General features: G+C 48.9%; 2 protein-coding genes across 5 annotated transcripts in view; both read right to left on the bottom strand.

Moving 5' to 3' along the window:
* The window catches only part of NXN (nucleoredoxin), a 69620-nt gene extending 60155 nt beyond the window's left edge, over positions 1-9465 (bottom strand). The window contains exon 1 of one of the 2 annotated variants that reach the window (XR_014541938.1): positions 8932-9460. Coding sequence is in view for 1 of the 2 variants with exons in the window: in XM_083587846.1 (XP_083443972.1) it covers positions 8932-9363 (432 nt within the window). In the remaining variant the exon portion in view is untranslated. Of the gene's footprint in view, positions 1-8931 lie in introns of both variants that reach the window. The other variant, XM_083587846.1, reaches the window with a different exon arrangement.
* A 7055-nt stretch (positions 9466-16520) lies between these two features.
* Positions 16521-26132, bottom strand: part of LOC310750059 (multidrug and toxin extrusion protein 2-like) — a gene marked incomplete at its 3' end in the record, with an annotated part of 29527 nt that continues 19915 nt past the window's right edge. For 2 of the 3 annotated variants that reach the window (XM_083587695.1, XM_083587697.1), the window contains exons 13-17: positions 25230-25299; positions 24227-24359; positions 21433-21527; positions 19489-19570; positions 16521-17379 (exon numbers count right to left, since the gene is read on the bottom strand). In XM_083587695.1, coding sequence (XP_083443821.1) covers positions 17147-17379; positions 19489-19570; positions 21433-21527; positions 24227-24359; positions 25230-25299 — 613 coding nt within the window. Of the gene's footprint in view, positions 17380-19488; positions 19571-21432; positions 21528-22896; positions 23044-24194; positions 24360-25229; positions 25300-26132 lie in introns of those variants that run through there. The other variant, XM_083587696.1, reaches the window with a different exon arrangement.

Below are 26132 nucleotides of genomic sequence, written 5' to 3'. Positions count from 1 at the left end.
GAATAAGGCAGCCTTCCTGCGTCACACCAGAATAAATTTGTTAGTCTTTAAAGGGCCACAAGACACTGCTGCAAAAGGCTTAACGGAGCTATTGCTCGGGAAACCGAGCCAACCAGGAAATATTTAACAGTGTTAACTAAAGGGCAGAAATGAAGGGCAGAAGTGAATTTCAGGGAGGTTGCTGAATGCGGCCCTCCAAATTTTCTCCGTTTGGCCCCACAAGGATCCCAACAATAACATGCACCTCACAGCTTCCAGGACACCCTTAGGGAACTCAGCACTCAGGGCGAAAGCCTGAGCTTCGAAGAGAAGGTGCAAAAGATTTTTCGCTCCCGCCTTCAGCCTCCTTCACATTCTAGCAATTCCTTACATGCCTCGGTGGGCTGCCCCATTGTTGTTTTAATTTATTTGTTTTGTTTTAAGCAAACACCATCTGTACATTTACTGGTTTGTGGCTTTACCTTTCATTGGAGTTTATTTATCTAAAGGAGCAGAGATTTATAAAGAGAGAAAAAAAGGGGGGGGTTGTCCAAGAATTGCAAAACCGCTCCAACAATCTGGGGCGGAAAGGGGTCTTGGAGACGTCACAGGCGCTAGCCAGTCGCTGCCTTCCACCAACCAGCTTTTTGCTACAGACTTGCAGGACCTTTCCCTTAACCTTCCACTTGCATTCAGGAAGAGGAAAAGGAAGATATACATAGGGACATAAGAAGCTGCCTCATATTGAGTAAGCCCATAGGGCCTATCTACATTGGTATTGTCTACACTGACTGGCAGGATCTCTCCAGGGTTTCAGGAAAGGAGTGTTTCCTAGCCCTACCGGGAGATGCTGCCTGGAACTGATCCTGGGACTTTCTGCATGCAGGTGCTCTCCCACTGAGCAATGGCTCTTCTGCATGAAGATAAAACAGGTTTCCAGTCCTCATGGTTCTGAATTAAGGGCAGATGGAACAGGAACGAAGCAGGTGGCCCATGACGGAGCTTTGGGCCATCTCCTGGCATCTGGAATAAAACGTGGCAAGGGCCCTGTCCAACACAGCCCTGCCAGGTCTGCACAAGTCTTGCCCGTATTCTGGGGAAGGAGAAATACAAGACTCCCGCCGGATGCAAAGCAGGCAACCAGCAAGCATATCCTCCCATCGGATTGGCGCAAGCCCCGTCTTCTTCTAAAGAAGCTCCTTGCCATTCCACATGCAGAGTCCGGCCCTCTCTTGACGCTCAAGCGCATGGAGGTGCCGCAGGGAGGAAAGGAAATAAAAGCAAAATATGGAACAACACGGCAGGACGCCGCTTTGAGCCGCCCGGCAGCTTTCAGAGCAGATTAGCTGCAAACTGAATCGGAAAGGGAGAAACTGTTCTTTGCCGCCGCAAAAACCCAGCCGCACGCCGGCACACACTCCTCAAGCAGGGATCTCGCCATGCAGACGCCCTCGGAAGACACAGCAGAGCATGTTGGAAGAGCATCGGTTGACAGGAATCTCTCTCCACTCCCAACCTCAGCTTGGATCGAGGGAAGCTAACAGTCCGCAGACCGACACAGAGCTCTTCCGCAGCCCTGGCGTCTGGGGAACAGGACAGATCCTTGGAGAAACTGTACATAGAGTCTCTCTTCACTTGCGATTCCCAGTTACTGGAATGCATTGACATAGAATAAGATCATAGATCATAGGATTCCAGAGTTGGAAGGGACCTTGAGGGTTATCTGGTCCAACGCCCTTCAAAACAGGAATCTTTTGCCCGATGTGGGGCTTGAACCCATGAACCTGAGATTAAGAGCCTCATGCTCAACCAACTGAGCTAATCCCAAGTCCCAGATTCTGCTCTGAGAGCAGCCATTGTGGCAAGGAGTCACCAATAGTTTTCTTCTCCATGAATCTCTCCCTCTTTTAAAGCTCTCCAAGTTGATGGCCAGCACAGAGCAACTTGGTGGAAAAGGTGGGCTGAAAATATAATATATAAGAGGAGTCCACCAGTGGTCCATCTAGTCCAGCATCCTGTTTGCAGTGACCACCCAGATGCCTGCAGGAAATGCTCCATCAGGACCTGAGCACAGAAGCCCTCTCTCCTCGCCTGTGTTTTTCAGCAACTAGGATGCAGATGTGTTGCTGTCTCTAACTATGGAGGCAGAACATAGCCATCCCGGCTGGTAGCCATTAATAGTCAGTTCTCCCTGATCTGTCTAATATCCACTTTTAAGTTGGACACCACTGTCTCCTGTGGGAGTGAGTTCCACAGTCTTACTATACGCTGTGGGGAAGAAGGGCTCTCTTCTGCCTGTCGTAAACATCCTGATGAATTTTTGCGTGAAAAACATAATGAATGAATGACATTTGGGTTTGAAGGCTGAAGATAATGTTGGTTCTTAGAAAGTAGCCTGGCTAGGTATTATACTGGACAGAAGTTCTTTAGTTTCTTAAATTAATCCCCCCTCCTTTATTACCTTTTCCCTCGTTTAATCATTTTTCTATTTGTCTCTACCTCTCTCTCTCTCTCTCTTTCCCCCTTCTTTTTTCTCTCCCTCTTCCTTTCCTCTGGACCTGTGTTTTTATCTAGATGAATGTTTTAGTTTCGGATTTCCAATTTCTAATGAAATTTATTCAAAATAAACAAATCTCCCAATGCTGCGGATTGAACCTTCTGCAATCAAAGCATGCGTCTTAGACCTGCGCCACCACAGCTCTGCAGCGCACGTCTGCACCCAGCGCTAAAGCCTGTGGATTACCGGCTCACCCACTTTCAACACCTGAAAATTAGGCAATTTCCCCGCACGCCTTCTTTTGTCCTTTGGGGTTCACGCCCAGCATCACACGACAATGATTTCCCCATTTTTAAGCTCTGGCAGAAATTTCGCTTCAAAAGCGAGAATGTGGAATCCAAACACCTTTCGGGGGCAGTTCATTTTCAGAATCTCCTCATCCTTCAACCCAAAAGCGCCCTGCCCTCTTCAATGTCAGGGTGGAAGAGGAAAAATATATCCCTCCTGTTTGGAAAAATAAAATTTGGGATGCTCCACATCGACCTCAAACGTGCTCAGGTCACTTCTGAATCGTGCCAGTGCGAAAGGAGACCCAAGTCCCTGTTTCAAACCCGGTTTTGTTCCTTCCACATGAATTAACTCACAGCCAGAAAAGAGATTTCTGGTGGAGAACGTCAAACCCTCAAAATTCCACACACCACTCAATTCCTCCCAATTCCAAAACACGTTTCTGACATATTTGCCACTCAGTGACTGGCAGGGACCATTTGAAGCACTTTGTTCCTCAGCGAACTACTTACCGCACAACGGTATCAATGTTTAATCAATGCGGCCCCCTAGACTTTTCTATTTGGCCCTTCGAACCCTCCTCTGATTCGCTCACTGCCTCTCACTCGCAGCCTCATTGTGTGTTTTTGCCGGGCTGGAAAATCTCCTTGAACTCTGATTTTGCCTTTTGTTAGCCTGCAAGGAGGATTGGGACAGGAGGTTTGAGTGTAAAAACTAGCCAAGTGGACAAAAAATTGTTACTCTGCCCCCCTTCCCCTCTGGCCCTGCCGACCATGGGCATGTGGACCCCAGGAACTTGCCCAGAAGCGAATGCGGCCCTTGGCCTTCAGAAAGCTTCACCTCACAAGGAGGCCCTGCTATAAAAAGCATCAGTTAGGTAAGAGTTTGGGATCAGTAGGCCCGTTTCCAAAGATGGCCAGGCTGCAAGCAGACCGGGCCAGGTGTAACGCACCTGTTTTCACATTAGCAGACCAACATACGGCCTGGGATACAGGATGTGGGCTCCTGAGAATCTGAGCTGCTATTTGTAAGAAAAAGGCAAGGGCCTAGTCCTCATGGTGCAATGAGGAGTGCCGCCAAAGCTTGGTAGATTGGGAAGCGACTTGAATAAACTCTGCAGTGGATTATGCAATCTAAAGAAAGGTGTGATAATTCTCAGTCTGACACAGCCGCTCCCTTTTCAGAATCAAGCCCAAACTCAGCTGCATCAAATCCGCTCATGTCTTTCGGATCAGCCAAGCTAGAGATTCACAAACAAATACAAACAAGCAGGGGATTTTTTGAGCAGGAACTCAGGCGAACTAAGTTCCCTCACCTTTTAATTTTTTCTTTTTTTGTCTGGAACGGGAACATACCCAATGCCTGAGCCAAAAATCCACCTGTATCTGTAATCAATAAAGCTGTGGCCATTTTTGATCCACACCATTGTCTGTTTGAGTTTATTAATCACATTTTACACTTAGCCACTGCACTGGTGGGGAGGGTGTGTGTGGCAGCACTGCGACTGAGCATGCAATAAATAAACAAACTTACTTCGTGATGAGTTCCCCCACCTATTTTTCCAGGGGGGGGGGGGAAGCACTGCAAACAAGGGGTCGTTTTTACCTAAAATATTGTTTTGGTACCACCTTGAGTGATCCAAGTTTCATAAATTGAAGCGTCTCATTAGATCTAGCAGCCTTGCAGAGAAATCTGTTGGATTTTCATCGCCTGTCTGCAAAGCATTCCTGAGTCAGTCTTCAGGATAGAGAAATGAAGGGAATTCATTCCTGTAATACTTCCTGGTTGCCCAGAAGCAGCAAACTCCCTTGCCACCCAGGGCAGAGTGAAAATCCAAGCCCAGGTGTGACCAGGACTTGGGAACATCCTTCCCACTGCAGATGTGAATCACTCCCTTCTGGTTTAGGTACTTTTCATCACATACAGTTTTCTCACCGCTGACCCTAAATGCCAGGGAATCTGTGACCTTCCAAATATTGCTGGAGTACAACACCCATCATCCATGACCGCTGGACATGCTGGCTGGGGCTGATGGGAACTGGAGTCTGATGCGACATGGAATGCCACAGGTTCCCCATCACTTGCTATTTACATCAAAAGCCAGCAGAGAAATATGGCCCACTAGCTGTGACTCCTCCTTACACTCCACAAACCCAATATTTACAGGGTTTTTGTCCCAAGCCAGGGTACACATGCAACTTAGAAAACCGCTTTGTGCATCTTGACTTACTCCACAGTCTATGTATTAACCGTACAGATGATGTTGCCGTCATTTGCACAGATCTGCAAGTATGCTGGGCTCTCAAGTCAGGGCGCTTGCAAACTCTGTGGCTGCAATCCTAGGAAGACATGGAGTTGCCTTTTACAGGGCCAAACCAGCTCAGGATTGTCCACCAGTGGCGTCCAAACTTTTTTCAAAGAGGGCCAGATTTGATGACGTGAAGGGCCGTGAGGGCTGGCCAAAGGGCCAACCAAAGTTCCTTTTTTAAGATTGAAGTTGCTAAGGTTTTTTATGATTTTACACCAAAGTTGTTGAGCTTTGTCATTACCTTGGGTTGAAGTAGCTTCGGGTTAAGCATTTTCGGGAACGCGTTACTTCCGGGTTTTGCCGCTCGCGCATGCGCAAACTCTCAAAATGACGCATGCGTGGAAGCAGAGAGTCGTGGGTTGCGTTCTGTGCTGGATGCAAACGGGGCTCCGGAACGGATCCCGTTCGCATCCAGAGGTACCACTGTATTTTACCCCAGGAAATAAACTGCCACAGGGGCCGGATTAAACTGACCGGCAGGCCAGATTAGGCCCCCAAAACGGACTTTGGACATGCCTGATACACTGACCAGCAACAGCCGTCCAGGGTTTCAGATGGGAGACCTAGCTGGAGATCCCGGGAATCGAAGCAGAGACCTTCTGCAAACCACTGAGCTACAACGCCTCACCTAAAAAGAAAGCCAAGGATCTAGTCCTCATGGTTCAAAATTAAAGGCTGGTTTAATGAGAAAGAAAGCTGCCTTATATGGGCCTAGGTCTGCCATGCAGTCGTGGCCTTTCCAGTCGAATAAAGGGAGAGAGGAGTAACGTCAGAAAACCAGTTGCGATTCCCCTGCCTGCCCCTTCCTTTTGCACCACTGAGGAGGCTACAAATGAGATCAACATAGATCCAGGTGTCACTATTGGTATGCAAAGCCCTTGACCGCTTGGGACCAGTTTACTTGCTGGATCGTCCCCATATATACCCATTCACTGCTGGGATCTGTGTAACTGGCCCATTTACAATTGCCACGTTGCCCTACACTTCGGAACTCCCCGCACATTGAAATTAGACAGGCTTCTTCAATGTACGTTTTTGGCCCCTGCTGAAATCTTTTGTTTCTTGGTCAACTCAGTTTAGCACGGCATTTTGCTACACGGTTTCAGTTAAATGTTTTAAAATCGGTGATGTATATTGTGGTGCATGCTCTAGTTATCTCCGGCTTGGACTACGTGGGGCTACCTTTGAAGGTGACCCGGAAATTACAATGAATCCAGAATGCGGCAGCCAGACTGGTGACTGGGAGCGGCTGCCAAGACCATATAAGACCGGTCCTGAAAGACCTACACTGGCTCTCAGTACGTTTCTGAGCACAATTCAAAGTGTTGGTGCTGACCTTGAAAGCCCTAAATGGTCTTGGCCCAGTAGACCTGAAGGAGCGTCTCCACCGCCATCGTTCAACACAGACACTGAGGTCCAGTTCCGAGGGCCTTCTGGCAGTTCCCTCACTGCGAGAAGCAAAGTTACAGGAAACCAGGCAGAGGGCCTTCTCGGTTGTGGCACCCGCCCTGTGGAACGCCCTCCCAGCAGATGTCGAAGCAATAGACAACTGTTTTACTTTTAAAAGACAACTGAAGGCGGCCCTGTTTAGGGACGTTTTTGAATGTCTGATGCTGTGTTGTTTTTAATATTCGGTTGGAAGCCGCCCAGAGTGGCCGGGGAATAAATTATTATTATTATTATTATTAATTTCTCTTGTAACTCTTGAATTTTTTATATTATTTGGCATTATTAATAAATATTTTAGACGCTGCTGTAAACCTAAGAGGTCTTTTGTTCTAGCAAGCAAAGAACAATCCTTTCGCCACTTTAAAATGTGCCTTACAAAGCAAAGTTCCTCAATCCAAAAGCAATGCCACCTGGTGCCCTCCAGACCTTTTGGACCACAACTCCCATCAGCCCCCAGGGGATCAGCTGGGGATCATGGGAGTGGCAGTCCAAAAGGCTTAGGAGGTCAGCGCCCAGGTTGGGGGCGGCAGCTTTGCAGTGGATTTTACTTCCAGATTAAGGACCGCCAGTTCCTGCTGGTGCAATTCCACCATGAATGGGAATTTTCTTTTAAATGCACATAATCAACCCCCCCCAAAAAAGGTGATTTTTAAAATCAGAATCAAAAGCTGGTCCAGATTACCCAGGTAGAAAATAGCTAGCTGCTGTAATGTCACCCAAAGGCCTTGCATCAAAGAGAAGGCCTAGGTGTTCTTTTTAAAGGGGTGAGTGGAGAATTGGAATGAATTACATGTGTTTTTTAAAGGTTTTTTAAAAAATGAAATATTTTCCTTCTGTCTGCGGAACAAAATTATCTGTGTGGTGTGTTGTATAGATTTGATTTTATTTTATTTTAACCAAGTCTTCCCCCCCCACCCCGCCTACAATACGGAGAAAGACAGTCCATATACAACCCAATAAATATTCTTTCAGAGGACTCTCTGGAAATTATTGCAAAATGAAAAGATGTCCTGCTCTCGCTGCAGGGCAGGGCAGGGGTACCAAAATCCCGTTTTCTGAATCTGATGTGGAGCATCCCCAACAGAACAGGAGAGAACCAACGAGTAGATCCCACACGCCCAAAATAAGACGCATAACGAATTGAAAAATGGGTTGGGCGGTTTACGCCAGCTCCTTGCAACAGCCAAACATCCTTACCCATTTCACTAAAACCGGAATTAAAAAATGGAATTTAATCTGGGTTAACACAGCTGGAATCGGAAGAGAGGATTTCGGGGACGGGGGAGCCTTCAGCAAATTATTTAAAGGCAAAATATCTGGTTAGAGGAGGAAATTTGGGGTGGGGATTTTTTTTAAGGGTCTCTTTGCAAACCAAATACCAATGCTAAGATTTGGGGGTCCCTGAATCACAGCAGGTTCCACACAGTGATTTACAACCCATTCACACAGCGCAGAAAACCCCATTTATTTCTTTCAACTACACCCAAGTTACTACATCCATTTGCCTGGTAGTAAACCCCACTGAACTCATGGGGGTTTACTTCCGAGTAGATGTAATTAATAGCTACCTTTTGACCCTTTCTGTGCCTCTTCTCCAAAAGGTGATGTCTAAGGTAAGGTCACCACAAGATACAGGAAAAACAACGCCAGTTTAAAACGAGCCGCAAAACAAATAAGAAAACTTAAAATTCCTGCTAAAATAAAAATATTTGTGCCAAACCTCGTAAGTTCAACAGGTAAAGAGACACATAGATAGGATTGCAGTATTTCTGGGCTTTGATTTTTGGATTCTTCACCCACCGCCTTCTTTACTATGGATTCCTTTTACGGCAGCAACCCCGCCCCAGCCTCGCATCTACTCGAGAGTAAACCGCGTTCAAAGCAACAGGATTTGTTTCCGAAGTAAACGCGTGCTTACAGGACGAGGCTGCAAAAAATTATGTTGCAAAGTGGCGGGTTGGGAGGGGGGGCGGACTAGTTTGGGTAGAAAAGTAAGGCCCGTTACGCGCTCCCTTTCCAGCCTACGCTGCGCTTACTTCGGAGCAAAGCTCCTCCCAACTCCACGGGGCTTACTTCGGAGTGAACACGCACAGGCAGCATTGTGCGACGGAAAAAAGCGTTTTAGCGGAGTTCCCTCTGCCTAGGAACTATCGGGACGGTGATTCTCGGCGCCCAGCGGCCACGAACGATGGTCCCCCAAGCCGGCCTCTCCAAACACCGCTTTTTGGAGAGGGGCGCACGGATGTGCGCTTGGGAAGGAGGGTCCGGGCCATCATGGACGCTTCCCAGAAAGAGAGAGAGAGAGAGGGAGGGAGAAAGAGACGTGGCCTCCTGCCACCCACCCCCCTCTCTGCCCCAACACGCGTGTCTCCCGCTTCCCACGTTCCCCGCCGACCCGCGCTGCGCTCACCTTCCGGCGCTTGTCGGCAAAGGGGAGCGCCAGCCACGGCATGGCCCGCGTGGCTTCCTGCCAGCGCTGCTGATCCTGCTCGGCCGACACGAAGACGATCTCCAGGCGCTGTTGCCGCTGCTGCTCCGGCGCCGCTCCGGCTCCGGCTTCGCTCCGGGCCGGCTGGAAGCGCGCGTAAAAGGCGGCCAGGCTAGCGGCCAGCTGCGCGCCCGGCCCGGCTCCGGCTCCTGCCGCTCCAGCGGCGGCGGCGGCGGCTCCGGCTGCGCTGCTGCCGGCGCCGCAGTATCCGAAGTAGAGCCCCACGAGCGAGACGCCCCTCGCCGGCAGCGAGGCCACGGGCACCACCGAGCCGTCGGGCGCCGCCAGCGCCTCGCCCAGCAGTTCGGCCAGCGGCGCCGCGGCGGCAGCAGCAGCGCACGGCGACGAAGACATCCCCGCCGAGCCCCACGCAGCTCCCGCCGCCGCCGCCAGCCAGCCAGCCGGCCGAGCCCAGCCACACCGAGCCAGGCAGCCGCCGCCGCCAGCGGGCGCTCCCGGCCCGGCCCGCCTCGCCTTCCCCGCGTGGCGCTCGCCGGCCCGCGACCCGCCCCCCGACGCCGCGCAGACACCGCCCCCAGCAGCCCCGGGCTGCGCACCGGAGAGACCCGCTCCGTCTCCCTCTCCTATCCTTTCTCCCGTTTCCCGCTGGCTGACCCGCTTTTCTGGGACCGGCGGCCCCGATCCTCGGTCGGCTCGGGAGTAAGCGCGCCCTGGTTGTAGCACGCGAGGCTGGCGCTCTCTCTTTTCCCCCCAAATTTTTTAATTGATTTGCACAACATTATAAACAAACAAAACACATAAAACAAACATAAATCATAACCTGATTAAAAATTACACCTATTAACATTATTAAGTGACTTCCTCGCTTCCCCTTGGTTGAATTTCATTGCATGTCCTTTTAACGGTTTTCCAAATCATAGTTCTTAAAATAATTTAACTTAAACGTTAACATCCTTAGATCTTCACATTATGAAATTAAACCTATGAATTCATCACTTAACTTAAATAAAATCCTAAGCCAATTAAGTATCTGCAAGCTGTTTTCAGTTAGTTTAATTTAACATGTTTAAGTAATCATTAAATTTGATCCACTCTTCCTGATACTACTCCTCCTTCTGGTCAGCGACTCTTCTGGGTAGGTCGGCTAGCTCCGAAAAATCCATCATCTTCATCTGCCGTTCTTCTATCGTTGGTAATTCTTGGGTTTTCCACTTTTTAGCTATCAAAATACGAGCCGCAGTTGTGGCATAGCATACCAAAATAATTTTACATCTTTCTTGGGCAATTCCAAACCTGTTATTCCAAGAAGAAAGGCCTCTGGTTTCTTTATAAATGTATATCTCAACATTTTTTTCAATTCGTTATATATCTTTCCCCAGAAGTCTTTCACCTTGGGGCAGGTCCACCACATATGATAAAACGTTCCTTCCTTTTCTTTACATTTCCAATTTCAATATAATGTAAAAATGAAACCCTCGCTCGCTCTCTTTGTGTATGTGTCTACTCGGGAGTAAATGGCAGGGTACTCCTTTGGGGTTTTCTCTCCCGCCCCAGCTTGGCAGTGGGTTTGCTGGGCGCGAACCTCTCTCTTTCGCATGTTTGCACGTGTTGGGTGTACCCTGGGGGATGCTTCCCCACTTTCCTATAGTGTCTACGCGGGAGCAAATGGTGCGGTGGTTATGGGACTAAAACTCCCGGGAATAATAATAATAATAATAATTTATACCCCAGCCACTCTGGGTGGCTTCCTATCAAGTGTTAAAAACAATACAGCATTAAATATTAAAAACTTCCCTGAACAGGGCTGCCTTCAGATGTCTTTTAAAGATAGGATAGCTACTTATTTCCTTCACATCTGAAGGGAGGGCATTCCACAGGGTGGGTGCCACCACCGAGAAGGCCCTCTGTCTGGTTCCCTGTAACCTCACTTCTCGCAATGAGGGAACTGCCAGAAGGCCCTCGGCGCTGGACCTCAGTGTCCAGGCTGAACGATGGGGGTGGAGACGCTCCTTCAGGTATACTGGGCCGAAGCCGTTTAGGGCTTTCAAGGTCAGCACCAACACTTTGAATTGTGCTCGGAAACGTACTGGGAGCCAATGCAGATCTCTCAGAACCGGTGTTATGTGGTCTCAGCGGCCGCTCCCAGTCACCAGTCTAGCTGCTGCATTCTGGATTAATTGCAGTTTCCGGGTCACCTTCAAAGGTAGCCCCACGTAGAGTGCATTGCAGTAGTCCAAGCAGGAAATAACCAGAGCATGCACCACTCTGGTGAGACAGTCTGCGGGTAGGGAGGGAAGGCGCACTTGATCTTCTCTCTCTCTCTCTCTGCTTGGTTTCTCGGGAGCAAATGGTCCGATGTTCCATTGGATTTACTCCCGGGGAAAGTGTGCCATCGGATTGTTGCATGTCTCTCTGTTACAGGTCTACTCGGGAACAGCTCAGGATTTACTCCCGAGGAAAGCATGCGCCGGGGATTGTAGCCCGCCCCCCCTTAGAGGCCGAGCCTCTTTTGCAGGTCTACTCGGAGGCAAGTCCTATTGTGGTCAAGGGGACTTCGTCTCAGGAAAGTGAGCATGGTAATATTTAGTTCAGGTTTTTGAAACTCGCTTGTAAAAAATAAAAAGGGCCAGAATTTTGAAACAACTGAAAATCGTTTGAAAACATTGTATGTATCCAAATGTAGATCTGTGTTAGGGCCATTAATGGTGCTATAAAGCAAGGCCAATTTTATGGTGTTGCTGCTTGACTCAATAGTGCTCCTGAGCATGTACAAATTGCTTTCCCCTCACTTTCTCCAGACCTTTGTTAGAGGGAGGCCTCAGACCTGCAACATCTCGGAAGGTTTTACCAGGAAACGGTGTGCCCTTGAGCATGTCCAAAGCGCATTATTTCTACAGCGCCACCGGCACGCGTGGTGTTTGACTGAGTGCACATCACACATTTACAAAGGAGAAGACGGGAGGGGGACCTTTGACCCAAGGGCCATATTACCTTCTGAGCAACTTTCTGGAGGCCGCAGGCAAAATGGGGTGGAGCCCTGGACACATTTCCAGCTAGGCAGAAACATTTGGGGTGGAAACAGGGGTGTGGCTTTTGCAGGGTCACCCACAGGCTGCTTTGGGCTTCCGTTTTCATTTCCCAGTATCAGGGCTGCCTCTGGAAAGTTCTCTACCACCTGCTGCCAGGAGGCCTTTGAGATTACCCCATAAATACCCAGATAATCGCCACCCCCCCACCCCCCCGGAAGATGCCTCACGCTTATTAAACTCCTTTGTCTTCCTCTGCCAAGGCCCCAGGAGCAATTCAAATTTGCCTTCTGCATGCTCATTTTTTCAGGGTGTGTGTGCCTCCTTTTAAAAAAGCCAGTACTGCAGGCCCAAGCCGATGTGCTTTCTTCAAACCAGCATCAAAACTTCCCCGAGAGTCCAGAGTCCCCACAGTTCTTATAATTCGTCAGCAGAAACTGCGACAAAATGTTGCAGCGTGGAGTATTCCATCAGCCAGCCGCGCCCTTAGACAGGGCACTCCATTCCACACACACCCCCACGTAACATTCTGTGCTCACAGAGCATGCTCAGTCTGCGTTGGCCTATTTTTGGGGGGCTCCCCACTTTAAGATTTCCCCTCCTAAATACTTCACACACACTGCACCTCTGCAAAACCTTCGCCCCTGCTGACGTCTCCCGTTTGTATCATTTTGGGTCCTTAAGGACCCACATTTTAAGAGTGAGTGCAATATTATTCCTAACAGTAGCACAGTAAAACCCAGAGCTGGAGGGTTTTTACAGGAGAGGGGCCCCTAAAATCTGTTTCCCTGCTGGGTCACAGCTTGAGTTTGCGGTTGCCGGATAAATGCACCTCTGAGCATACGCAGAGCACCCCAGCCTAATGTACCTGGTGGGGGTTTTGCTAGGATAAAGCAAGTTTGGGGCTAGAGGGCATGGTTATGCAGCCTAGAACTCCTTGTGGGTGGCTGGGAGCCGGAATAAAACTATAAATTATTATTAATGTGATATCCCTGGGAACTGCAACGCAATGTTGCAGCGCACTCATCATCCCTAAGAGGGCTTTCTGACCACTGACACCTCCATGTGATTCAAGAAGAGTTGTTCCCTTTGTGTAGTTTGGCATATATCAGGGGTCAGCAACCTTTTTCAGCAGGGGGCCGGTCCACTGTCCCTCAGACCTTGTTGGGGGCCGGACTATAATTTGGGGGGCCAAATGAACAAATTCCAATGCCCCACAAATAACCCAGAGATGCTTTTTAAATAAAAGGACACATTCTACTCATGTGAAAACACGCTGATTCCTGGTCCGTCTGCTGGATTTAGAAGGCGATTGGGCCGGATCCGGCCCCCGGGCCTTAGTTTGCCTACCCATGGCATATGAGTCCTTTTTGGGGGGGAAAGGCAGCAAGTTTCTGTTTTCCATGTAGTCTTGTTCACTTCCAAAGTGATGGGCCCTCAACCACCCAAGTTTGCTCTTAGAAGGAACAGTGGAACTAATTAATTCCCCGGCTGACTGAGAAACCAGTGGCATGGGGCAGACTTTTCACACCCGCGAGGAGGGGCTTCAGGAGCAAACCCCAGCACCTCTCTGACTTGTGCAAGTGTAGAAAGGGTCCCAAATTTGCTTTCAAAATCAAATTGCCAAAAAGATAAACGGAGCGGTTAAATGGGGCTGAAGCGACACCTAGTGGCCGCAGGAATGGTTGCAGCTCTATCCAGCGACTTTTATCACTTTCATTAAATCTGTCATTCATATTTATCCACCTGGCCTTTATCTGGGTTTTACACCAGCTGTTTCTCAAATCGACATGCAGGGTTCTCTTTTTAAAGTAAAGTTCTCCCCCCCCCTTCCCCCCGCAAGAAGGGAGGATTTTGAAAGCTTACTTGTAAGTTTCCTGACAGCTTTTCCCGCTTGCGGCTTCGGTCAGCGGTAACTACTTTCACTTTTAAAACAGCAAAAAGGGATCTACCTCCGTTTTTAGAACCCCTTTGTTCCAAATTTTTAGCTCAAATTGATCTCTTTTTCCTTTACTCACAATTCAACTTGAGCGGTTTCTGTGCTGTTATATTTCGAATCATTTTTTGCTAAGACTAGGTGGTTCCTTGCTGGGGAAGGGCCTTAATTCAAAAGGGGAACCATGAGGACTGGAATCTTGTTTTTATTTTCAAGCTTAGGATTGTAGCTCAGCGACAGAGCATGTTGGCTGGGGCTGATGAGAGTTGGACAACATCTGAAGGTTTGAGGGTCCCTGTCTCCCCGCTCTATTTCTGCTACATACTAATAGCAAGGGACACGGGTGGCACTGTGGGTTAAACCACAGAGCCTAGGACTTGCCGATCAGAAGCTTGGCGGTTCAAATCCCCGTGACGGGGTGAGCTCCTGTTGCTCGGTCCCTGCTCCTGCCAACCTAGCAGTTTGAAAGCACACCAGTGCAAGTAGACCAATAGGTACCGCTCCAGCGGGAAGGTAAACGGCGTTTCCGTGCGCTGCTCTGGTTCGCCAGAAGCGGCTTCGTCATGCTGGCCACATGACCCGGAAGCTGTACAACGGCTCCCTCGGCCAATAAAGCGAGATGAGCGCCGCAACCCCAGAGTCGGCCACGACTGGACCTAATGGTCAGGGGTCCCTTTACCTTTACTAATAGCAAACTCTTTTTGACTGCAGCCAAAACGCTATCTGTGCCAGGAGCAGGGAAGGTTTGGCTCCTACAGGGTGTCACTAAACTATAACTCCCACCAGCACCGAGCCAACAAGGCTAATGGCCAAGGATGGTGGGAGTTGTAGCTCAGCAGCAACTGGAAGGCCAAAGAATCAGTACGCCGGGTCCATGCACCAGCGGGAGACATTTGCAGAAATGCAAAATACAATCTGCAGAATGTAAGGAAATACAGCTGGATTAGGCCAATGGCCTGTCTAGTCCAGCATTCTGTTCTCACACTGGCCAGCCAGGTGCCCCAAAGGGAAACCAAGCAGGCAGGATCCGAGCAAAAGAGCAACTCTCCCCTGCTGTGGTTTCCAGCAACTAGCATTCAGAAGCATGTTCTGTGGAGGGCAGAACAGAGCCATTCTGGCCAGCAGCCTTTTCCGCTATGAATTTATCTAATCCTTCTTTAGCAGAGACATCCCCTTGCCGACAAAGGTCCGCATAGTTAAAGCTATGGTTTTCCCAGTAGTGATGTACGGAAGTGAGAGCTGGACCATCAAGAAGGCTGATCGCCGAAGAATGGATGCTTTTGAATTCTGGTGCTGGAGGAGACTCTGGAGAATCCCATGGACTGCAAGAAGATCAAACCTCTCCATTCTGAAGGAAATCAGCCCTGAGTGCTCCCTGGAAGGACAGATCCTGAAGCTGAGGCTCCAATACTTTGGCCACCTCATGAGAAGAGAAGACTCCCTGGAAAAGACCCTGATGTTGGGAAAGATGGAGGGCACAAGGAAAAGGGGATGACGGAGGACGAGATGGTGGGACAGTGTTCTCGAAGCTACCAGCATGAGTTTGACCAAACTGCGGGAGGCAGTGGAAGACAGGAGTGCCTGGCGTGCTCTGGTCCAGGGGGTCACGAAGAGTTGGGCATGACTAAACGACTAAACAATCCTCCTTTAAAGCCATCCAGGCTGGTAGCCATAGCTGCCTCCCGTAGGAGCAAGCTGCATTCTTTAATCTGCCCTCAATCATCCAACAAAAATAACCACAAGCAAGAGAGCGGAGCCTCAAAACCCCGCAATGGGGCCTGAGCACAGCCAGTTAGTGACCAGGGCCTTCTCAGTGATGGCTCCGACCTGGTGGAATGCTGTGTCCCATGAGACTACGGCCCTTCAGGATTTAACCTCCTTCCGTTGGGCCTGTAAGACAGTGCTATTCCGCCTGGCCTTTAATCTGAATTCAGCCTGATCTTTTATTTCCCTTCTCTTCCCTCCTCCTCCCCTTTTATGAAGATCACCTTCTCTGAGACCCCACAGCTAATTCTCCCCTGGCCTCCTCGCTGGCCCAAGTAGGACCAACTCAGCCAGCTACCCTGGGGGTTATCCAATGCTTATTTCCCCTAAATTGATTTTTGAATTTTATTGTTATTCATGTTTTTATACTGAATTTAAGCTGCTTTTATAATTAAGTGTTTTAAATTTGTTGTTAGCCGCCCTGAGCCCGGTTTTTGAACTGGGAAGGGCTGGGTATAAATAGATAATAATAATAATAATAATAATAATAATAATAATAATAATAATAATTATTATTATTATTATTATTATTAGAGCACCAAGGGCCTTTTGGGGGAAAGGAAGGGAGTTTACGGCAGACGGGCTAGCAGCCTGAACAGCCGGCAGCACTTTCTTACAGTTCCCACTTGTTATTTAGCAATGTCTGTTGGGGCGGAACAGGCGTGGGGAGCCTTTGTCCCCCTCCGGACGTTGCTGAACTACAACTCCCAACACCCTTGCTGCAGCGGAGGAGAGTTGTAGTTCAGCTCGGGCCGACGTTTCCCACACACCTGGCTCAGAACTTCTGCCGGTGTCATCGAAGAGGCACTTGACCTGGCACTCTATTAAAACAACTCAGAAAACTCGGTTTATTCATAAAAACCCTGAACCATACCAAAATGCAGAATTACTGGGAAAAAAGGGGTCACAGAAAAGGTGCTTTTTCGGCTAGAGGTTGCCAAAGGAAACTTAACGAGCTCTGAGCTCACGACGCATAAAACCGGCAGGGTCCACATCTCAAGATAATAAAGTCTGCGGCATGAACCAAGTCCTTGATCTCGCGCCTCGGGGTTCAACAACCGCAGGCTAGTTATTGAAATATTTTTAAAACGGGGTGTGGGGAGATACTCAAAAAAGATTTGAGCTGCAAGGGGGAAAGTCTGGTTGAAAATAAACTTCCAGGAAAAGAAGAACTGAGTAACAGTGACCCATCGCTTGAACATCCTCATAGTGATACCCGATTATCCTTTTCTTGAGTCGGCCAACTCTTCCCAACGAAAGCAGAGCGGCTCAGGCCAGCCCAGGAAATATTCCCCCATCCTTCAGGCCAAGGGTGACTGGCTAAGTGGTTCTCTTTTGTGCGACACACACCTGGCCGAGCCCCAGGAAGGAAAGGGGTTCATCCAGAATTGAAGAGAGTTCCCAGGTGTCTTCTGTCCTCGATGGGGTCCGCCTGCCGCCCCTCGGCGCCTTACCCGTTCTGCAACAGGAGGCGGATCAGGACGCCTGCAACCAAAACGGAGACGGCCAACGCCACAGCCAGCCCCCGGTGCAAAAGCAGCTGTTTCCCGGACAAGACTTCCACGCCAGACGAAGTGAGCTCTTCCGGGGGAATCAGCTGGTCTTGCGGCGGGTGCTCCATCACGTGGTCCATGCCAGCGAGAGCGTCTCCGTTGGGGACCTCCGTTTCCATCGTGAGGTAGGCTGTGGGGTAGAAAACCTCGCCGTTAGTTCAGGGGGGCGGCTTTTCCACAATCCACGAAGGGGAAATCGGTTGCGGGCCGCGTCCTGGCAGTGCGTAAGGCCGCAGTTGCAAAAAGGAAAGGGTTTCTCGCCCCTTTTCTCTCTCCATCACTGCTCTGGTTATCTCCCGCTTGGACTACTGCAATGCGCTCTACGTGGGGCTACCTTTGAAGGTGACCCAGAAACTACAACTAATCCAGAATGCGGCAGCTAGACTGGGGACTGGGGGCGGCCACCAAGACCACATAACACCGCTCTTGAAAGACCTGCATGGCTCCCAGGACATTTCCGGGCACAATTCAAAGTGTTGGTGCTGATCTTTAAAGCCCTAAATGGCCCAGTATACCTGAAGGAGCGTCTCCACCCCCATCATTCTGCCCGAACACTGAGGTCCAGCTCCGAGGGCCTTCTGGCAGTTCCCTCCCCGAGAGAAGTGAGGTTACAGGGAACCAGGCAGAGGGCCTTCTTGGTGATGCCTGCCGTGTGGAACGCCCTTCCGTCAGATGTCAAGGAAATAAACAACTATCTGACTTTTAGAAGACATCTGAAGGCAGCCCTGCTAAGGGAAGTTTTAAATGTTTGATCTTTTACTGTGTTTTTAATATCCTGTTGGAAGCCGCCCAGAGTGGCTGGGGAAACCCAGCCAGATGGGCGGGGAATGAATGCATAAATAAATAAATAAATAAATACTATTATTATTATTTCCCAATCTTACTCACCCCTTTCATTGCTGTATGTCATTGTCTGGTTGGGCGCAGAGATGTGGGGGAATGAGCTGAGGATCCCCCAAGGGAAGAAGGCTCAGAGCCCAAAGAGGGGGAAGAATGGGAGAAGGAGGTATCCGAACAGGGCTTAGTGAGCAGGAAGAGGCTGCGGCAGAGAGCAGTCCAGAAACAGAGGGAGAAGCAGAGGGGGTCAAGAGGCAAAGTAGAGGCCAGGGTGAGCCATCTCTCGGCGATTCCTGAGCTGCGATTCCGGCATGGCCAGGGGGCTAGGCCGGATGACCCCCGGGGGCCCCATCCAACCCCACAATTCTAGGAACTTAACCCTTGGAAACCTGCCCCGGGCCACGTATCGCACAGGGAAGAGCAGTTATGGTGATCAAGCTGTCTTGCGAGGAACTGGGTTTTAAAAGCGAAACTTTAATAATAATAATTTTTATTTATACCCTGCCCTCCCCAGCCAAGGCCGGGCTCAGGGCGGCTAACAAGCAATAATAAAAACAAGTTGAATGATTACAACTTAAAAACAAGATTAAAATACAACATTAAAATATTGAAACATTAAAATATTAAAATGCAGCCTCATCACAGGAGAAAGGAAAAATAAAAAAGAAAGAGGGGGAGGGAATCAAATTGGCTCCAAGCCAAAGGCCAGGCGGAACAGCTCTGTCTTACAGGCCCTGCAGAAAGAAATCAGATCCCACAGGGCCCTGGTCTCATGAGACAGAGCGTTCCAGCAGGCTGGAGCCAGTGTTGAAAAGGCCCTGGCACTGGCTGAGGCTAATTTGACTTCCTTAGGGCCCAGGACCTCTAGGGTGTTGCTATTTATGGACCTTAAGGTCCTCCGTGGGCCATACCGGGAGAGGTGGTCCTGTAGGTATGAGGGTCCTAGGCCATGAAGGGCTTTAAAGGTCAAAGCCAGCACCTTAAATCTGACCCTGTACTCCACCGGGAGCCAGTGCAGCTGGAAAAGCACTGGGTGAATATGCTCCCATGGCAGAGACCCCGTGAGGAGCCTCGCTGCAGCATTCTGCACCTGCTGGAGTTTCTGGGACAGCTTCCAGGGCAGCCCCGCGTAGAGCGAATTACAGTAGTCAAGCCTGGAGGTGACCTTCGCATGGAACACTGTGGCCAGGTCGGGGCGGGAAAGGTAAGGGACCAACTGCTTGATGCGGCGAAGGTGGGAAAATGTTGCAGGCTCCGCTCTCCTCTGTGCCCCACCTGACGTTTATATAATCGGGGACAAGCGGGAAAAGGAATCACTCCCAGCCCCATTCATCTCCCCCCCCCCAAAATATATATATCATTCTCTCAACCCCATTCATTCCCACCCCCATTGAAAAATTACCTAAGGGCACCGGTTTATTAGCAGAAATGTCCTCAGAACTGCCGGTCTGTAGTCTGGCTGTCAGCCCTGCTCGGCTCTGAGCCTAGGAGATGAAAAATTTGGGATGGGGGGGAGAGAGAGAGGAGAGATCTCAGGGTTAACACCCATAGCACACATTTCCCATGACGTCCCAATCAAGGCTCATTAAGTCGCCCTTCGTTAGACGCCTGAATACTTTCACAACTGCACATCTCTCCGAAAAGTACAGTGGTACCTCAGGTTACATCCGCTTCAGGTTACAGACTCCACTAAGCCAGAAATAGTGCTTCAGGTTAAGAACTTTGCTTCAGGATGAGAACAGAAATCGGGCTCCTGCGGTGCGGCGGCAGCAGGAGGCCCCATTAGCTAAAGTGGTGCTTCAGGTTAAGAACAGTTTCAGGTTAAGAACGGACCTCCGGAACGAATTAAGTACTGAACCTGAGGTACCACTGTACTGGGTACCATCCAACTCTCATCTTACCTAGAGTAGACCCCTTGAAGTTAATGGGTGCGCCTAATTAAGGGCAGCTAATTTCAGTACGTCTCCTGCGAAGGCTGTCTCCCATGCTAGTCCTGCTCAAAACAGTCCCACTGGGAATAATGGGCACGGCTAGCTTAGGGGTCTCGATTTCCAACTTCTGAGCAAAGCTCGCCGCAACCCGTTGCCTCTCATTTGGAAGCCGGGAGCAGAATCCCAACATTTTAATTTGGATCGTCAGGTTTCTGGAGCTCCTCGTTTTCAGTACGGCACTTTTCCCACCTTGACGACACACCTTTGCCTTAAAACCACAAACTGGGGTGTGAAATTTCTGAAGGAAAGCAGAGCCCAAGAAACACACAAAAACCTTTTGCGTCTCTTTCAGGGAACTGAGGAAGGAAGAGTTCCTGTGAGGCCGAGAGTTCAGCACCCCCCATGGCAGAAGAGGATATTTGTCTTTTATGTGTTTTGCATCAATCCAGCAGGGGCCAAACGCTCTGGGCAGGTCTCAGACCACATGTTCTTTTTAATATTTTGTTGGGAGCTGCACAGAGTGGCTGGGGCAACCCAGTTAGATGGGCAGCATTTAAACAATTAAATTACTATTGATGATGCTATTGTTGTTACAGTCAAACCTCGGATCCCGAACGCCTCTGTTCTGGAACGTTTCGGCTCCTGAACGCCGAAAACCCAGAAGTAAATGCTCCGGTTTACGAACATTTTTCGGAAGCCGAACGTCTGATGGGCTTCTGCTTGAAGCTCCTGCAGCCAATCGGAAGCTGCGCCTCGGTTGTCAAACGTTTTGGAAGCCGAACGTGCTTCCGGAACGGATTATGTTCAACAACCGGGGTTTGACTATGCAGTCATACCTCGGCTTACAGCCGCTTCAGGTTGCGTTTTTTCGGGTTACACACCCACCGAAACCAGGAAGTACCGGAACGGGTTACTTTGGGTTTCGGCGGTCACGCATGCGCAGAAGCACTAAATCACGCTTTGCACAGAAGTGCCGAATCGCAACCCGTGCATGCACAGACATGCCACTGTGGGTTGCAAATGTGCACCCCGCACGGATCACGTTCGCAACCCCAGCGTCCTCTGTATTATTATTCTGCTGCTCCAGACGATAGGACTCGAAGCAACGGATTCAAGTTGCGGAAAGCAGATTCTCTCTAAACATCAGGAAGGATGATAAGAGTCATTCAACAGAGGAACGGACAAGCTTGGAAGCTGTCAGACGATCTCCTCTGGCTTTTAAGCAGAGGGTGGGTGGCCAGCTATCAAGGATTCTTCCCCTGCGTTTCTTTGCAAGGGGTTGGGCTAGATGTCCTTTGGGGCTCCCTTTCCAGCTCTACCGCTCTATGATTCCATGAGGTGCCCCCTTTCCCCTGGGGGAGGCTGGGACCCGCCCACTTACGGAAACCAAAGGAACCGGTGCTCTGGAGCCTCACCTCTTCCGAGGCCTTTTTCCAGTCGGCTCGCAGGACGAGGACCAGGAAAGAGGCAGCTTGGAGGGAGATACAGACGATCAGCCCCGTCCACAGGCCTAAAGAGAGAGAGAGAGAGAGAACAAGATCCCTCAGATGAACCATCTAGTAAAGGTAAAGGGACCCCTGACCATTAGGTCCAGTCGTGGCTGACTCTGGGGTTGTGGCGCTCATCTTGCTTTATTGGCCGAGGGAGCCGGCGTACAGCGTACAGCTTCCAGGTCATGTGGCCAGCATGACTGAGCCGCTTCTGGTGAAACACCGTTTACCTTCCCGCTGGAGCGGTACCTATTTATCTACTTGCACTTCGTGCTTTCGAACTGCTAGGTTGGCAGGAGCAGGGACTGAGCAATAGGAGCTCACCCCGCCGTGGGGATTCGAACCGCCAACCTTCTGATCGGCAAGTCCTAGGGTCTGTGGTTTAACCCACAGCGCCACCCGTGTCCCTGAACCGTCCAGTAGGGTTAGAGTATTTATTTATTCTGTGTACAAGTCAAGCTTCCCAAACCCAGGGCACCCCAAGAAAAGCAGAGTGGCAGATGAGGATGATGGACTTTGCAGAACTGGCGAAACTGACGGGAAGAATTCGGAACCAGCGAGACCAAGCATTCCAAAAGGACTGGAACAAATGTATATCATGTTTGAAAGACAATTGTAAGCAGTTCACATCATTATAGCAGGGCTACCTGAAGGTTTGTAAGAGGAAATTGCTACCTATTCAGGTTGAGTAACTTAATATTTTAGGTAGTGATATGACAAGGATAGGAAACGAAGCGAAATGTAAAGATGGAAAGTTTCATTTTGTGAACCAGGCATCCCCAGTTGGTTATTTTGCAGACTAGTTGCACTGCAGAAGGCATGCTGGGGAGACCACACATTCACGAAATGCAAAAGTAATTTTTGCTAGGCATTAACAACAAAAACGAAAACCCCTTTTACACTAAATTACATTATATCAATAAGCATGACCCATCCACCATCCCATTCACCAGGGGACTGAGAGAGCTACATGCTGCTCTTTATATACAATACCTCATTGCTGACACAGCTTAATTAATACAACTTAACAGCACCTGCTGTACTGCTTCACAGCTGTAAAACTAGGTCATGTTATTTGCTCTGGCCTTTAAAGAGACACGCATCTTGTGAAACAATAATGAACCTTAATATTTAAAGAAACCATTCACCATCCCCAACCTGCAGCCCTCCAGATGTTTTGGCCTACAACTCCCATGATCCCTAGCTAACAGGACCAGTGGTCAGGGATGATGGGAACTGTAGTCCAAAACACCTGGAGGGCCGAAGGTTGGGGGTGCCTGTTGTAAACCATCAGATGGGAGGGAACGAAGTTGTCAGGCTCAGTTGAGCCAGAGATAAAATAAGAGGATCTGAAGTTACATAATTATATGTAAAGCCAATAAAAATCATTTAAAAAACAAACCCGGTGCATCTCACCCCAGCGGTTTTTGGAACTACAACAAATGTTAAATCAGCAGTTCCCAAAGTGAGTGGTGCTCTGCCAGTCAGAGCAGGTAGTATTGGGTTGTCCAACTTGACTTGGCATAAGGCAGCATCCTAATACACAGCCACTGTGATCCATGCGACGGTCACCTCCAGACTGGATTATTGTAATTCGCTCTACGTGGGGCTGCCCTTGAGACTGACCCAGAAACTCCAGCGGGTGCAGAATGCCGCGGCGAGACTCCTTACGGGGTCCTCGCTGCGAGATCACATTCACCCGGTGCTATACCAGCTGCACTGGCTCCCGGTGGAGTGCAGGATCAGGTTCAAGGTGCTGGTTTAAACCTTCAAAGCCCTATACGGCCTAGGACCCTCGTACCTACAGGACCGCCTCTCCTGGTATGTCCCACGGAGGACCAAATAACATCTTGGAGGTCCCGGGCCACAGGGAGGTTAGGCTGGCCTCAACCAGAGCCAGGGCTTTTTCGGCTGTGGCCCCGATCTGGTGGAAGGCTCTGTCACAAGAGACAAGGGCCCTGCGGGATTTGACATCTTTCCACAGGGCCTGCAAGACAGAGCTGTTCCACCAGGCCTTTGGCCGAGGCACAGTCTGACCCCCTCCTTTGGCAATCCTCACAGAACTCTAGCCCAATGGTTGCCATTAATCTGATTTGAACTGCTTTTAGAATGAATTGATTTTAGAATGTTGTATCATGTTACTGTTGTTAGCCGCTCTGAGCCCGGCTTCGGCTGGGGAGGGCGGGATATAAATAAAATTTTTTTATTATTCATTATTATAATAAATACAAAGCTGTGAGGGAAATTTGGGCCCTCCGAATGCTGCTGAACTACAGCTCCCATCATCTCTGGCCATTAGCCATGCTTGCTAGGGCTGATGGGAGTTGTAGTTCCGCAACATCCGGAGGAGCCACAGGTCCCCCCCCCACCTGGTCCGGCTGGATCTTGGAGACAGCTGAGCGAAGGGACCTAGTGGCAGGTCCCAAACAAAGGCTTTGCTCTTTTTTTTTCCATTTGTTGAAAGCATTTATATCCTGCTCTTCAATCAGCATGGCTCCTGGTGTGAGTAAAGACACAGACACATAGTCCCTGCCCACAGGCTTAGAATAAAAAAAAGACACGACACAAAAGGAAAACAGGATGAGGAGGGAAGAGGTGAACAAGCACACACAATCCTTGATGTCTCTTAGAAAAAAATGACCAGCAGGTATTAAATTAAATTTCTTTTTCTTTCTTTTTAAGCAAACGTCAGCTGGCGTTGGCCTACTGAGATACGTACCCATCACTCCAAGCTTGTACCTAAACATAAGTGTGATGCCAATGGGAAGCCCAATGGTGTAATAGCCGATGGCGTTGGCGATGGCACCAATCTTCTGTTTTCCTGCTCCTCTCAGTATTCCGCCGCAGGTGGCCTGGAGAGGGGATGAGAAGGAGAGTGGGCTAAAATTATACCAGTTCAGCAACAGTGTCAGTGTGGGAGAGCGTCAAAACCCTGGCCTACCTCAAAGGGTTGGGTTTTTTTCTTTAAAATAAATAAATATTAAAGTTTGAAAAAAATACAGAGATTAATATCCAATATCTTTTTATCAAAGTTAAAAAAAAACTAATCCAAATAAAACACAAACCAAAATGAAGAAAGGAGAAGGGGAGAAAGAAAGAAAGAAAGAACTTCCAATTCTTCGTTTGTCGGCTATACAGTATATAGAAAAATATTTAAAACATCCACTCCCAAGATAACACTCAATGGTTCTATAAACCAATGTTTAATTCAAACCCAGATATCAACAGTTCCATTTTCTTTTCCACAAAGAGTCTATAAGGGGTTTCCAGTCTTTCGTAAATATTAAAAAATATTTTTCTCTGATTAAACACGCCAACTTTGCCACCTCAGCTAAGTCCAATAATTTTAACAGGAAAGCTGCTTATATGAGGCAAGCTGAATCCATTTGCACAACTCCTCTCCGTTTACATTCCATCCGAAAATTATTTGTGAGCAATTTTTGCTTGCTGGGGCTGGGGCAGTGTTGGGAGAATACCCACAAGACAGGGAAAAAACTAGATCTCCAAACCCTGGAAAGGTTTATTTGGCAGCCGAAGATTGACTGGCCGAATGGCTTCAAAAATATGTTTATGAACATGAGGTCTAGCAGCTTGCTAAGTTTTAAACCTGAGAACAGGAAAAGGAAGAACCACGTTCTGTGCTTGTGCTGCCCCCTAGTGAAACTACAGGGTTTGCAGCCACACAGAGCCATGGGTACCAATTCATGCTGTACTGAACTCACCGCTATTGCATCCAGCAGATGGAAAGGGGCGAAAATCATCATCACTTTGGCAACCAGGGCGATGATCTCTCTGTCGGGGAGGAAAGACAAGACTGAGAATGGGCAAGGAAAGAAGGTGGGCTTTTTTGTGGTTTTTGAGGTTTTTTAAAAAAGCATTATTTCATTTTATAACGTATATAAAACAGAGATAACAATTAACAGAAAAAAATTAAAAGATGAAAAACAAAGCTACAAAATAGGCACGTAGGATCAGCCCAGTTTAAAACGGGTTAAAATAACCAAGTCCCAGTAAAGAATATCAGCATTATCAGATCATCAAGTATAGTTTTGCATTTGCCAGGCTTACAAAAGGGTTGCTTTGAAAAAGATGTCTCTGTTGTAATAAAAGAATGCCAAATCAAATAAATATGGGTTTGGAGGTTCTAGTCCCTGTCAAAATCTCAAATTTAGTGTAATTTTCTCCACCATAATTATGTATTATTGGTTGCTGTTTTGTCCTGCTTTTAATGCATTTTGTGTTTAAACTTCTTTGGTGACCACTTGTAGCTGAGTAAGATTGTCTTCCATAAACGTGGTCTTAACAGTGAGTCCGTAAGTGACTGTGGAGGCCAATTCTGGATCCACACATCCTTCCACAGTGGGGACATGGGTTTCCGGGCAGGAGCTGATCACAGTGTGGATTTGCCAAGCGTGCCTTCCTCTTAGCACGTTTCTCCCTTGCGTCCTGAGTTCGAGTGTCTTCAAAGCCCATGACGCCTTTGGCAAAGGCTGTTCTCCAACTGGAGCGCTCGCAGGCCAGCGTTTCCCAGTTGTCGGTGTTTATACCACATTCTTTTGAGAGAGTCTTTAAACCTCTTTTGTTGACCACCAGCATTACGCTTTCCATTTTTAAGTTGAGAATCT

Source organism: Podarcis filfolensis (genome assembly GCF_964270895.1).
Source record: "Podarcis filfolensis genome assembly, chromosome: 15".
NCBI lineage: Eukaryota > Metazoa > Chordata > Lepidosauria > Squamata > Lacertidae > Podarcis > Podarcis filfolensis.
Note: the sequence above shows the minus strand (reverse complement) of the source record. Positions and strands in the feature narration are given on the sequence as shown.